The sequence below is a fragment of the Aethina tumida genome, chromosome 1 (genome assembly GCF_024364675.1).
Source record: "Aethina tumida isolate Nest 87 chromosome 1, icAetTumi1.1, whole genome shotgun sequence".
Classification (NCBI taxonomy): Eukaryota; Metazoa; Arthropoda; class Insecta; order Coleoptera; family Nitidulidae; genus Aethina; species Aethina tumida.
The window spans coordinates 69,772,622-69,788,419 of NC_065435.1; the positions used below are offsets into that span (position 1 = coordinate 69,772,622).

General features: G+C 29.6%; 2 protein-coding genes across 2 annotated transcripts in view; both read right to left on the bottom strand.

Annotated features, from left to right (window-relative positions):
- LOC109608822 (uncharacterized) overlaps nt 1-1,839 on the bottom strand; it is a 45,944-nt gene extending 44,105 nt beyond the window's left edge. The window contains exon 1 of the mRNA XM_020025370.2: nt 1,685-1,839. The gene's annotated coding sequence lies outside the window, so the exon portion shown is untranslated. The remainder of the gene's footprint in view (nt 1-1,684) is intronic.
- A 2,365-nt stretch (nt 1,840-4,204) lies between these two features.
- On the bottom strand, nt 4,205-12,073 carry LOC109597387 (uncharacterized). The gene is made up of 11 exons (XM_049964360.1): nt 11,608-12,073; nt 7,374-7,498; nt 7,118-7,320; nt 6,889-7,070; nt 6,601-6,836; nt 6,371-6,544; nt 6,009-6,318; nt 5,722-5,960; nt 4,934-5,666; nt 4,724-4,878; nt 4,205-4,672 (listed from the first exon to the last, which is right to left on the bottom strand). Exons 1-11 carry the CDS (start codon nt 11,774-11,776, stop codon nt 4,292-4,294), a joined length of 2,907 nt encoding a protein of 968 aa, XP_049820317.1. The 5' UTR covers nt 11,777-12,073; the 3' UTR covers nt 4,205-4,291.
- Nucleotides 12,074-15,798: the final 3,725 nt, after the last annotated feature.

Consider the following 15,798-nt stretch of genomic DNA (forward strand, 5'->3'; position numbering starts at 1 on the left):
AACATCTGTTCATTATTGTATTTATTACATTACTCTTTCCTTTACTCAGTATCTACAAAGTCGCTGAGGAAATATAACATTTTGTGCATGCCATATGAATTGTTCTTTATATCATCCGACGGAGACCTACTATATAATTTTTTATAGATGAAATATGAGAATAATTGATTAGGTCATTTTTATGTGTTCTCCTCTTCAAAATAATTAGATTTTAAATCTAGTAAAAAAGTATTGCTCATTAATCAATATATGGTAGAATTAAAAATTATACATTTTTAATGAAATGATCTCTTAACCAACTAAACCAACTAAATTATAAAAATATATGAGACTATGAGATACTAATTTACTGCATTAGATTCCATTATCAGTTTAGTACTTGTTAATTAATTAATGAACATACTTGAACAAACTTGTGCCTCTTGTCACCAAGAATTGAATTAAATATGAGAAGTAAGGCGTTAAATCACTATGTTATATGAGTCTAAAACATTTATTCCACGATCTGGTTAGATTAGACATAACAATTTTATCAGAAAAAAAAAACAAAATTTAATATTGTGACAGACTTATTAATTTGCAATATTTTTTGAACAATTTATCATCATCATCTCTTCTAATCATCTAATCAATTGTTCTCGTATTTTGATCCAAAAATGTCACAATAGACTTCTGCCGAGTGGTGAAAGAAGTATAATAGTTATTTAATATCTAATTCTTTTTTTTTTGAAAAATTTCGAATCAAATCGAATTATAAATAACAAAATTACGGGGACGTTTATTATTTTATATTTTTAGTTTCTAATAATAACAACAATTTTATAATGATAATGTATGATTAAATTTTGCCTTTTTGATCATAATAAAATTTATTGGTAGTGGATTACCACTAAAACATTTTCTATTAATTATTGAGTGAAATGTTTTAAATAATAAATTTTCATAAATATCAATTATTTCAATTTGACGGTTATAATAGCTCATATGATATACCAATAATGAACGTAAGTTAAAAGAGATTAATTTTTTTATTCCTGTTTATTCAAAATCCTTTGTACATTATTTTTAAATGTCAACTTACCTTGTTATTGAACATATCAAACGCGTTTTTTATGAACATTAAAATAGTAGTTTAGAGTCGTTGAATAGCTACTGATTTTTCATTAAAAACGAGATTTTATTCGGCTTTAAAGTCTCAATTAAGATCAGGCATCATTAAACCTAATTTATCTGAACATAAAATTGAAATAAACATTAAACTATAAAACTTTAAACCTGTTTTAAATTACCTCCGTAAAATTGTATTGCATATCAAAAGCATAATGTACCTTAAGAAGACACTATGTACTACATTATTTAACCAATATTTAAATTAATACGAAACATAAAAATAACTACAAAATAATATAATTAATATTCATTTAATGATTATAATTCAAAATACATTTTCCCGACATTTAACAAAAACAACATCACAACATCACAATAAATCAGCTGCAACAGCTTGCCGACTTTTTTGTTGTGTATTCTCTTCTAACCTACATTTAAGGTTACTGGGTTCGCATTCTTCAAGTTTTTCTAATTACAGTCAGTTTAACAAACTGACGTGCCAAATTACGGTCCGTCCATCAAAACTTATTTACTTGTATAAACAAAAAGACAAATAAAAAAAATCATCCCTCACCGTTCCTCACGCGAGACCGGCAACGCAACAATGGTCCAGCAGCATAACACTCGAATCACATCACCGCTATTGTCTGCAGCATGGACCGGAAATCACTTGCCTGGAGCTTCCCGGCAAAACTGCGTCGGGGCCCTGTTCTCTTGTGTTTGGCTGAGGGTTGGCGAGATGCAGCCGCACACCGACACACCTCTGGCCGTCAGCCGTCGCTTCTCGGTGCGTCCGTAACGTCGGGACGCCGGGATGCTGTGGGGGGCGCAGTGCGTCGCCGCGCCGCCGTCCGCCGCCATTGATTGCGGGAGCGAGAAGAGGACACGCGGATCCAAAGGATTGTGGCGGATGGTGCACGGACACGTCCGGGTACGTTGGCCGTGATTTGGTTCCAGATGGTATCGTTAATTTGGACGGTCAGGTGCCGGAAGAATGAAACAATTAAATAATACGGACAGGAGTATTAGACATAATGAGGAATTAAATTCAATATATATTAAAACCTGCAACAGTATCAAGTTACATTGACTCAGATTCTTTGTTACCTATTTTACATTTACCTTGTTTTAAAAAATCTAGAACTTGACGTAACAAGTTTTTTATTAATATTTTTATTTCCAAGAAAACATTTAAGCTTTTTAATCATTTTCTATCATCGATTCTGGATATAATATTTGTTCGAGCAAGTAGAAATAATTAACTTCATGATTCGGAAGATTCTTTAGAAAATGAGAAGTATAATAGCAGTAGTCCAATATGATCATATTAAAAAAAGGATTTTTTAGAATACTAATACTGTACTCGTTGGTTACTCTGATTTCAGACTGCAAATCTTAAAGGTGCTGTTAAAACAATGCCCAAATCATTGAAAAAAATGACCATATTAAGTTCAGTGTCACTTTATATTCGGTATTGGACTACACTCCTGGACAAAAGTTTCGAAACTGTAGGATATAATTGTTTAAAATAACAAATAAACAATAATTATAAAAAATAATATTAAAATAAATACTGTGTATATTAAAATACAAAATAATAATACACAGTGAATATTGCTGATTATTTCGATATTATAAAAATATTATAAAAAGTAAACTCAGTTTTTTACCAAGACATACGTTTGGAAACTCCTTAAATTTCATTTATTTTGACCATCTACCAGTATTGTTTAGTTTCCCATTGTAGTGTGCGAATTCAAAATATTAGTTTTAATCATGGCAAAGTGAAAGAAAATCCCAATGGCTACACTTTCATAAATTGTAGACTTTAGAAATGAAGGTATGTCGTACAATCGAATATCTGAAATTCTACACCTTCACAAAATTGTGAATAAATTTCACACTTGTGGATCTCTTGTGGATCGACCCAGACCAGTATCCAGATTTTCAGTACAAAGTATATCAGCCAAGACTGTGCAAAGAAGACTGCGGGAAATGGAACAGTTTGAAAAAACCCGCAAAGAAACCCCTTATATCAAAGAAAAATAGAAAGAACAGGTTTAGTTTTACAAGAGTGCATCCTTCGTGGTCCCTAGAAAAGTGGGGATTTGTGTTATTTAGCGATGAAACAAAGTTTAGTTTATTTTGAAATGATAGTAAGGGATTTGTAAGGCGACCAGTAGGCAAATGGTTCCCTAAAAAATACCAATTATCGACAATTAAACACGGAGGGAACAATGTTATGGTATGGGGCTGATAATATGCTACTTAGATGGTTGCTTCAACAGGACAACTTTCCCAAGCATGATTCCAAGTACATAAAAGACTGGTTCGAACAAAAAAAAAAATAGTTGTGTCTTGCCACGGCCTTCACAAATCCTATATAACATCCTTGGAATTATTTATAAAGAAATTTGCGGCAGCACACAATAAAAAATAAGACAAAACTACCGAAAGAACTTCAAATGAAATGGCAAAAAATACAGAATTTAACATAAAATTGGTTGACTTTATGAACAAAAGTTGTGCAGTAGTCATACAAGCTCATGGCTATGCAATAAAATATTAATGCTTCTATTTGTTTTTTGGTTTATTATTCGACAATTATATTATTTAATAAAGTTTCCAAAGTTATGTTCAAATATAAAAGTTTAATTTTATATAAAATTCTATTTTAAATTATAAAATCTTAATATAATTTAATACAATTTCTAGAAGCATTTTTATTAAACCCTTATACAGGAGTTATAACAGTAATTTTATTTAAATCATTCGTTTTTTATTAACTATTCGAATTATAATCAATTCAATTTTAGTGTTTCAAAACTTTTGTCCAGGAATAGTATACGTTACATTACATTAAGTTTAAGCTTGTTTATCACTCATTAAGAACTTGAAAATTATTTTATAATTTAATTATATGCTCGATAGAATTTATACGTAGAATATTATATTTAATAGTTTTAAAATTTATTTTCATTTATACAATGTAAAGGGTTTTATCAAAGTTTATTTTTAATTTAACATCTATTTCACGTTTTATTATGTTCATAATGAATTAGAAATGAAGTAACAAATAAAACACATATTTTACACAAATACATTTATTTCAACCCTGTTTATAACACTGAACTAAATATAATAATAATTAAAACTCAAATATATAACGTATTAACATACGTTAATACTTGAACGATTCGCTCTTATTGAGTAACGATTTAATCTTAAAGTTATCCTTCAGCAAGAACACACTGCTGTCCTCTCGGATCCGTGCAGCTCTACAAGTTCCAATTAAACTGTTGAGATTTACATTGTTCAGTTTAACTGCCTCTTTGGTTCTAGATTCGTTTATTTTGACACCTGCACTTTCCTCCTTTGGTGTGTATTTCGCGACGACTTCTGACGTGGCAGTCATCCGAATTTTACTATTTGAATGAGGCAGAGTGTTGGACCACCGTTTGGTTGATGATTTTTTAGACTTTGACATTTGCAGCTGCTGAATTAATTCGGCTAGTTCGATTCGGTCTTCTTGTGGTAAACTACTTGTCACTTCTTGGAAAACCTGCAAAACAAACGGTTATATTTCGATTTTAAAATCTATCTATTATCCTACATTTAGCTTTTGCATGGAAATCAAAGTATTAAGAACATCTCCACAACCTCTATGTTCACCTCTTCGGTGTCGGCTGTTCAGGACATGTGTAAGAGGACTGAAGTTTTTCAAATTTTCATGCTGTGGAACTGAGTCTTCGTCCGATCCATCACCCTCTAAAATAACGAAAGCATTAACAACAATGTTGACCAATTAAGGACTAACACTTACTTTCTTTTAATATTGAATTGAAGTAGTTCCTATTTGGCATAGTTTTCTGCCTTCTAATCTCCCGTTTCTTTTTATCCGATTCTAATGTCTTACTTCCCTCCAAATTTTTTCTTCTATCATAAGAGGGAAGTGACAGAATGTGTCTGTAAACTTTGCCCCTGTCAGACACGAACACGACTCTTAAAGTATTTTTCTCTACCATTTTCATCATCTGTTTGGCCCAATTCCAATGCTTATTAACTGCATCGATTAGACCTTCTGCTGGCGTGATTTGCCCCTTATAAACTAACTCACAGAATTTACCCAAAGAGTTTAGTTCTTCGTCGCATTGTCTTTGTTTGATTGAGTCTATGTGCCAAGATATCGAATGTGACGTAACAAAGAGATAATTTAAATAAGGGCGCAATATTGGTCCTAAATATCTTCTGTTCTGATCCATGGCCTTGTAAAGCCATTTTAGTATGATTTTTACAAGAACTGTATCATCTGAGAAATCGTGATTGTTTATCTCTTTGTCTTTTCGAATAATGTCCACAAGTTTTGACATGTAAGTATTATAGTGACTCTTGATTTTAGTCCGATTTTTTACTACATTGGGGCTGTTGGAGTTGGATAAATACTGGTCTCTTGCTTGATCCATAATGGTAACTAGAATAAAGATTACATCTTCTAAAGGTTCATCTTTATCAAAATCCTCCTTCATAATTTGATCCTCTATGGGAGTAGGATCGGCCTAACAAATCAAATCAAATATATCAACAACATCATAAAATAAAAGAAGCAATTACCTGGAGTAATTTCTGTTTTACTCTTAACATACTTTTTAAAAGCAACCCAATATATTCTAGTTGCCTTGTTGTATATTGAGTGTGTACTACTTCTTGTTTGTTTTTGGATCCAGCAAAACAGAATCGACGACCTCTTGTTCCTGATGGTGGCAACATACCATGAATTATATCCTTCCATTTGAATAATAATAATGTTTCACTTTCTTGTGCCAGTGACATCTTAGTGAAATCTTCATTATCTATAATAAAAGTTTAGTGTTTGTTTTTCTATTTATGGTATAGTTTACCTTTTGTCGACATGAGAGATTCATCAAAAAGTTTAAGCAACAGATTCTTTACATTGTTAGCTTCTACAATATAATCTTCATCCGCTAAATGACCTGGATTAATGAGAAGGTTGCTCTTGTTAAAAAAGTAATTCGGTTGCCATTCACCATACAGTCTAGTTATCACTTTATCAAGGAGTTTAAGTACAATGGTCGATAAGTATAAAGGTGACCAAAAAATTATATCATTTTCATGACCTGACACACATTCCTCTAATTGTTCGAATAAAATACATAGAAGAATATATCTGTTCAGTATCTTGTAGCACAACTGCAAAAATAACAATTATAATTTGCAAAGTACATAATTGTGAAAAGCTTACACGTTTCTTAAATTTTCTCGAGTTATCAATTTCATCCATTATGTTATAAAGAACGTCCAACACAGTTCTAACAGTACTGTTTGGACCATAATGGTTTAGCATCATGTATTCGGCTGCAGGTACTCGGATGTGCCAAGCAGACGATTGTACACCATAACCTACCAAATACATACCCTTAAACAAGGATAAAGTTTAAAACACAAACTGTACAATGATTTACAACTACTTACAGTTTGGGCTGCACGATGGTACAATAAACAATCGGAATGTCCCAAGGATATTCTGGAAGGAAAGGTGGTGGTTGATGGCCAAGCATCAATCCCAATTGCCACCAAAAGTCGTACGTTGACTGTAACATTGGACAAAGCAGGGGAAAGAAATTCGATTTTAATTTTAATACCACTAGGTTCGTCAATGATGGCAAGTCTGACATCTCTTGGGTCGGGAAATCGAGGTACATTGCCACCTAAGAAAAATTACAAAAATATTTCGAAGATTTCGAAAATTAAAAAATGAACCTGGTCCGTAAAACACCTGGTGTTTGGAGGGGACATTTAAAATAAAATGAAGAGTTGCAGGATCCAATATTTTGCCGGGAATTCCGCAGTGTACGGACTCATCTACATACAGAGGTGAGCTGGGATTATCTCTGGCAGCTGAGAGAGCAAGCAGCTCGACAAATCTTGCCTGGACTTTGTCTCTGCAAATAATCAAATTATAGTCAATCTAACAATAATTGTCAGTTACCTTCTGAGATATCCATTGGAGTTGGTATAATCTCCCCAAACTTTGAAGGAAGAAGTATGAAGTCTCACTCTGGCATAAGCTGGTGGATAATCGGTATCCGTTTCGATTACCGAATACTTTGGTGTCTTATCCGATTCGTAAATAACAGGAGTCGATAGTGAATCCAGACGTACCAAGTATTTAAGACGAAGAGGTAGTGTGTTCTGTAAATCATAAAAGAGAATGATTGATGCTGAGAATAACTTGATTGTCTTACATTTTTCTCATCATGATTGTAAATTAAAAATTTGGAGGCGAATCTTGGATCCAAAGCTCCAACTCCACACAAAAGTCTTTGAACCAGGCGTTCAGTTACTGATCTGGCAAGTAACAGCGGCTTATCTAAAAGTGTAATAATTCATTAATTAATTACAACGGGTCTAAAATTGATTATTTTATCTCTATATAACACCATATTAATTATTTACCCATAAATCTATTTGTATAATCTATTATAATTAATTGCATGTGTCAATAGTAATAATTTCTAGAATTACGTTCATTCCAGCAATTAGTACAATCCAAACTACGGGAATTAAAGGGGCGGAAGTAATGTGTAACACCTTGATCAGTTAAGAGGGTCAATGTGAAATTTATTATTTTGATGCGTTTATTATTAATGCTGATGTGATCAATCATGACGTATATAATAAAATCTACATTAGGTTTTCGTGGAGTGTTGTTAAGGTCATTTCGAACCAGATCGAATAACATCTAAAAATAATTCAATTGACTTTATCTAAACCGAAATTTGTTACGTATTGATTTAATATTGTTGTATATTGATTTAAGATTTTAATATATTTCAAAATATTTGTTTTTATTAACTTTTTTTTAATGATTTATCAGTTGCAACAAACAAATAACAAGACGTAAATGTACAAAATGCAAAACAAAACTCCATTTTTATATTTGTTATTATTGTTTATATTATTATTATAACCTATCTTAACTTGCATAATATTTTTTAGAACGAAACCTTGAATTTGGTGTAGGTTATTTATTGGTATAAAATAAAAAGTAAATAAATATTAATATGTAAGGGAAAAAGACGAATAAAAAGGACTTATTTTCGAAATTACCCTCATATTATATTTACCCCTCTAAAGTTATAATATGAATATGAAATTCCAAGCAACTATAACCATAAAAAAATCGTAATAAAGTTTTATTACAATTCTAGCGCCTCCCGTTTATTGTCATATGTGATAAGAAATGAATTTTTTTACTACAAACAGTTGGATAATTAATCTTTTTTCATTTATTTCCTGAAATTAATTTTAAAGCTATATTTAATTATAATAATCAATAATAAAATTCCTTAAATTGTTGAATTTAAAATTAGTCCTCCTTAATTTTCAATAAGCATCGCAATTTCATCCAGATGTTAAGTGATGTTAATTTTTAATAAAAAATCATTTCATATTTATACAGATATTTTTAACCGCTTTAATATACTTCGATATTATATAAAGTAAATTATATTATATGTTTAAGTATAAAGTCTATTATATATATTACTATGCTGTATTATATTATTTTATATTTATTATTGTTAGTAAATATATTATATTATATTATATTACATTGTTTTTTTTTCTTTTTAAAATAAAATATAACTTAATATTTAAACTAAGATGGGTGTTGTTAAAACGAATAATTTAACAGGTTATAACAGATATGAATTTCAATAAATAATTCATGCTCAAGTTGAACTATTGTTTCAATGGTAGGGGAGCTGAGGAGTGCCTCTAGCCAATGAGATAACTCCAAATACCGACATAAAGTTGCCGATTCATCAGTTTAAAAAACTACTTGATCGTGTGTGTGTGTTGGATTCAGTTGTGGAGAGGTTTTTATAGTGCATCTCTTATTTATTACGATATACCGTCAACCAGTAATAACTTGAAAGAATTTATTAACATAAAAAGTCACATTGACATGAGGAATTTTTTATTTAATAGATATGTATTTCTATTTTAAATTACTTTGACAAAATGTTTATTGTCAAATAATTTAACCATTTAATTCCTAATTTGAATACTTGAATAACAAATACGAGACAAAAAACCGCGGATTAACTACATCTTGAGACGATAAATTTTATCGGCTAACGTGAAGTACAATAATGAATAAATTATCTTGCTGACCATATCTTCTTTTTCTAAATGGCAGTGAAGATATTTGGTACAAAAGAGATTTCGTGACAAAAGTACCGATCTTTATCAATATTCTTTTTTTTGTATATTTAATGTACCTCACCAAACTCAAATCTGACGAGCCGCCACTGATTATATTATACATTTTAATAAATTAGATACTCAAAATTTTGTATAAATATTTAATAGGTATCAGTCTCTTTTATTAATTTTAATTCTTGAAACGAATAAGATTTTTCTAATAAAATAAATGAATGCTGATTGGGGGTAGGCTTTGAAACGAATTGAAGATTTATTTACCTTACGAATTAAATTGGGGTGAAAGTTTACGATGATAAATAGGTCCGGGTTTCTGTTTTGTCGAACGGTTTGTTGCGCCACAACACGATTTATCCGGAGCGAATTGCTATTTCGCCGAAATAATTGATTCGGGCAGAGTTTGTCGCGTCTGCATCATCAGTCAATGTCCTCTCCCATTAATTAATGGATAGAATTGCGTGTAAAGTTTTCAGTTTAATTGTATCCAGCCAGCACGGTTTATTTTTTCCGTTGTTTAAAAAGACGCGGAACGCATCTGCGAATTGTTTGTAATTAATTAAATTAAGATGGGTACGTGGTACTGGGATGTTTTCAGTGAGATGTTACTGGCCGGGCGTGTGACTATGGCTCCAGGCACTTCGTTACACACATTGTTGACATTCTTGTACTGATTCATCAATTAAGCGGGACGCAAACTGCAAACTATTGTTTATCACAATTTAACTGGATTAGTCATTGTTCAAAAGTTGAAAACACTGCAGCACAATGTGTATCAGTTTATTTTGAATCGCCAAGTTGAAAATTTAATTGAGAAAATATTGTTACTGTCATTTTTAGCTTTAATGAACTATTTGTTTCATCTAACATTATATGAAATGTTATCAACAAACTTTCAAATTGCTTTGTTGCAGGCATTTTTGAATCCTGTTTGTTTTTATTTTAATTTCGTCAAAAAACTAACAATAAACAATTATTAAAGGAAAAAATAAATAAATAAAATATTAATCTGAATGTTGAATAGTTGGAGCATGAAAATATTAACTTAAATTTCTATATTTAAATAAAGTTCAAAAACACTTTAATTTTTATAACAATATTGTAGTAAAAATAAAAACTGAAAATATATATAACTATAACTTTGTTTTTGGTTATATAAATCAAAAATAACATTTTGTATTTTAATTTTTATAACATTATTACTAAATACTAAAAATATTCCCAATTACAAGATTTTATTTCAGTAATAAATTTCTATTTGCATTTTAATTGTTATATCATAAATATAAACTGAAAGTATTGTGATAACCACTATAAACTTTAGTTTTAGTAATAAATTGCAAAATAACAGATTTTTTATTTTAATTTTCATAACATTATAAATATAACCAGAAAATTGTAACAATAATTATAAACTTTGATTTTAGTAATAAAATACAACATAACAAAAGATTTTGTATTTTAAATTTTATAATATTAAAAAAACTGAAAATTAAATTATAAACTTTGATTTTAAAATTAAATTTCAAAATAGAACATAGAACTTTTTAACTTATACTCTATATAGTAACTAAAATCTGATGAAAATAATTATAAACTTCTGTTTCAGTAATATACTTTTAGAGACCAAAACATGTTGCATTTTAATTTTAATATTATAACTATAAACTGAAAAAACTTTTTCAACAAATTTCAAAATAACAGAAAATTGTTAAAACAAAAAACTGAAAACTTTTATTTCTATTTTTATTTTTAATTTTCATAATAATTACAATTTATAATAGTTTAACATTCTCTTAAAAATTACTATTATTGTATGAAATCTTACTTTTGAAATTTTGAATACATCGATTGTAAAATTAAACTTAAAACAATGTTAATAGTTAAGAACTCTTGTCCAGAAAACAATTTTCAATTAGAAAATATTTTGTAAATTTGTCAAGCTATAATTTTAACATATTGAATAAGATCTTTACATAATTTATAAAGTACATATTAAATAATTACGAGGATTCTTAATTTATTTAACATATATCGAATCGAATGGTCAAAAATTTTTGTCAAGCTAATTAAAATTAATCATTGTTACAATCTATTTTTAACGACTCTAAATGGAATATTTGTAAATAGTGATGTAAAACACAACAAGTTAATCGTACCCAATTAAATATAATGAATTAACAACACAAATATACGAAGATTGACTAAAATTACATACACTACAGCATTAAAACGTGCATTCAACGTGATTTGTACCTTTGATCTGATCTTGTGCCTGCTCCAATCTCTTATTGAAAATGAAATTGATGTTCTGCAACTGATCCGGACAGAACTTCAGTTTCGCGTTTGGCAACACCAACTCTTCCAGCTTCCTTGTCTTCCCGCTCTTGCTCAAACTGTCACCGCGACTTCTTCTGCCGAACATTTCGCGCGATAGAGTCACCAATGTCCAATGGACGTCCGATTATTGAAGGAAGCACGAGATGACGTAGTGCGAACCTCAATCTTAAATTGGCTAATCATCCGTTATTGTTTTCAATGACAAACGTCTGTTTTGAGTGGATCGGACCCGACGGTTTCGATTAGAAAAAACAAATTGAACACACCAAAGGGAACACTTATTCACATGCGAACGGTCGTGTTTCCGGGTAATAGTAATATACAAGTGTTTTTGCCGTCAGTTACTTCCACATGCCTTTCCACAATATATTATATTTCTACAAAACGAACACTACAAAAAGCGTCTCGCCGACACAAAACACAAAACGGAATAGATTCGGATTTGTGATTGTCGTCTGTTGAATTGAGCTAATTGGAATTGCTCATTATGAGCTAATATAATATTAATTAACGTCCGCTGATGTAATAAGTTTGTTTTGGGAAACTAATTATGGGTGATACGTCTATTGTTCGCGTGGTTTCGATTTTAATCGAAAACATGGTGGTAACTGAAGACCTAATTTATTGATTATATTAACACATGCACAAAAATATCTATGTCCTTGAAACGTTCAATAACTTCTGTTCACTTGCTGTATACTCTCTTTGGTTTTGCAATAACTGAAGTGCCTAATAAACATTTGCAATGGTTCGTTTCATAGAATTCATTTTTTATTTCTATTTTATATTAATTTACATTGATTCTTTAATTAATATATGTGGATTATTTTATGCTATCTTTATATTAGTGCTTTTTTAGAATTCCGTAAATTCGAATTTCAGTGGAACTCACAACGGTGATCATTCCTTCTAACTACTTTTGTGAAAAACGTCATCATCTTATTTGTTACTGGAAGATTTGAAGGTCAGGTTTATATTGATTATGAATTAGCAATTCTTAATTTAGTCTATAAGTTTGAGGTCAACTTTTAAATTAAAATAAAGAAGTAAGTTCAGTAGTTTTTCACGATAAAATCATTTTTCTCTTATGAACTGCGTTGCAACTCATAATTATCTTTTTAATTGCAAATCTTTGTTCTTTTTTACATTAACTTGGACAATTATTAAAAAATAAATTGATTTATGATGCTGAATAGTAAAACTGTTATTTTCACTAACATATACCGGAATTATAAGATATTAATATCATAATTATTAATAACGCAACTGATAACATTAATAAGTAATCCGTTATCATGATTACTTTTAACAATATCTAGGAAATTATGTGTAGTTTAACCTTTATCGCAAACACTCCAAACCACATCATTAAATAAACTTTAATTGTTTTTAACACGAAGACAGTTACCAATTAACGTTTCTCACTCTCTTTTTAAAAAACCCAAAGTTAAGAGCGCTATTAGAAACCGAATTGGTTTCACAGTTTAGACAATGTGTCATTAAATTCAAAATTAAATTCAACCCATTTGTACTAAAGATAATTTAAATTAACCGCAATTAAACAGGGACCACCCTTTACTTTGGCCGACGGCAATCGTTTTATTTGCATTTGCTAGTTGAGCTTCAGCTGCGAGGAAAAGGTATTAATGGCACATAAAGCAGGGCATTAAAATGCCAGATTAGTACTTTTCATCGACATTTACTATCGAAATATTATTTATTTAGCTATATTATAGTAGTTATCATTAATTGAATTATGAGTCAATAAGATCATCGTTTATTAATTTATTCTACATTCATATATCTGTATTTGTAGTTCTTACAAACGTGTTATGCAATTATAAGAATTAAACGTTTTAGTGAAATAAAGCACACATGATGAAATTAACAAAACTCCTATTCATTATACGTTCATCTTCAAATTGAAACGCCCCCTAAAATATCGACGGGTATCCATAAAATTGTTGATGAGCGGTCCCGGTTGTTGGCAGGTGGAAATGACAGACACACGTGTTTTATTAAAATCCCCCACTTGACTTCCGATAAATTCATTATAGACCGGATATGCCCTTTGTGTAAACGCTGCGTGATTTGTGTGCATGCTAATTAACTACAGTATGGCACATTATGTCGGCGATTTGATGCTGTGCCTGGCGCATAAAAATTTAGTAAACACAGTCATCATGAAACGAATGATTTCTGTTTATGTGCGGGAGGTTTTTGTGCGCGAAACAACTGGAAATTATAATTGATCTTTTAAATTGATAGGCTGCATTATTCTAGAGAATTATGTATTATTATCACGTTCCAATTTGGACGTATTATCTTTTTGAAGTCCACACGAATATACAGTATCTGACAGTATGACTGTAAACAGGAAGGAAACTTGTTTTTACGCTATAGAATTTGCAATTTTTCTATTCTTCGTGTCGTTCTAATAACATAGTTTATGTTGTTTCGTTAAATTTTAAAGTAAAATATGAAATAACGAAAACACGTAACATATTTATTTATGGAAAATAATTCTTTTATAAATATCTTATCTTCATGTGTGTTTTGGATGATACTTATATAAAAATTTACAAAATATTGTTAACTAATAAATCAATTGCTTGTGCTAATTTTAATATGGTATTTCATTGAGTCCGACTATGATAAAATCTGTTTACCAAAAGTATTCATAACCTTTTTGAAGTATTATTGGTAAATTAAACAACATCGACATGAAAGTCAATTTTCGGAGAAGTAAATAAATATATCATGATTGTATCGCAGAAAAAACCAGACATAAGATAACATCCTTGAACTACTTTAAAAAAAATAAATGTAAATATTTTGTACGTTGGAAGTTTTGGTCACAAAGTCTTAAAAAATATGTAAATAATTATTCATATAAAAACCATTAAATTATTATATTTTATTTCTATTTAGTAATTAAATTTTCTTAAAAGGTTTTTATAAACATAATAATTTTTATAACTTAAAAAGTTATATTATTCAAATTAAACAAGATATCCTTTGACTATTAAACTAAAAAATTAATAATTAATTTTTATACATATTCGAGCCATCGTAATAATTTTATTTGTGATGATGTAAATACTAAAAGTGTTAGTTTGTTCTCTGCTTTAATTATGTTTTATAATCTATTTAAAAGTTGAATTCTGTTTTATTATTTGGGAAATTTATAATCACTAAAGTGTATTTTAAAGTTGTTTTATAAGCATATAATTTTTATTACTTCAAAGTTTAGAACTAAAATTTGAACTAATTATACTTTAACACCTTAATAATTATAAGTTTGTAAATAAAATTATGAAAAAACGATAGGAGATTCTTATAAATTTAAATATGGTAGAGGTAATCAGAAAAAATATTCAAAAGTTATTTGTCACAATATACCATATTTTTTCTTTTGAGCTGCTTCCTTATTCACAATTATTTTGTAATAGTTGTATTGAGATGCTGGAATTAATAAAAGTTTTAGAATCCTGGTATACAATAGAATGATAATACAGGATCAATTTTTATTTAATTTAGATATTATCCTCTAATGCTAAAATTAGTACTTATCATCAGGTGGAGCCGGGGTTTAATTGGAAACTACAAACCATCCTATTTTTATTGCAGATTCTATTTTGCAGCTAAACATAGTTTGTTTTTTTTTTTGTAAATTGCAAATAACTGAGAAATTTTTACATACCCAGTCCCACACCTCATCATGTACCAGTTAAAGTTAGACCTCAAAATTGTAGGCGTCTACTTTAATCCATTTATTATTCTTCATTTCAAATGACATTTCACAACCCATAGAAATTGAAAAAAAGAATTTTTCTGGCTACAGTCTGTAATATAAAATAGGAGTTCCTTATAAATTTTCAAAAATACCCAGCCCGTGAATTTCCTCGACGAAATAATAATTTGAAGATTGCTTATTACTCGAAATATTTCAGTTTCAGTTGAAAACGAGTATGTCACTAATATTAAAAAATATATAAAAAACATGTAATAATTCACAAGCAATATTGGTAGATAAACCGCTGAAAAAACAACCACGAGTGCATCCAGATAACACCGTAGTCTAGTAAACATAATCCAAATCATAAT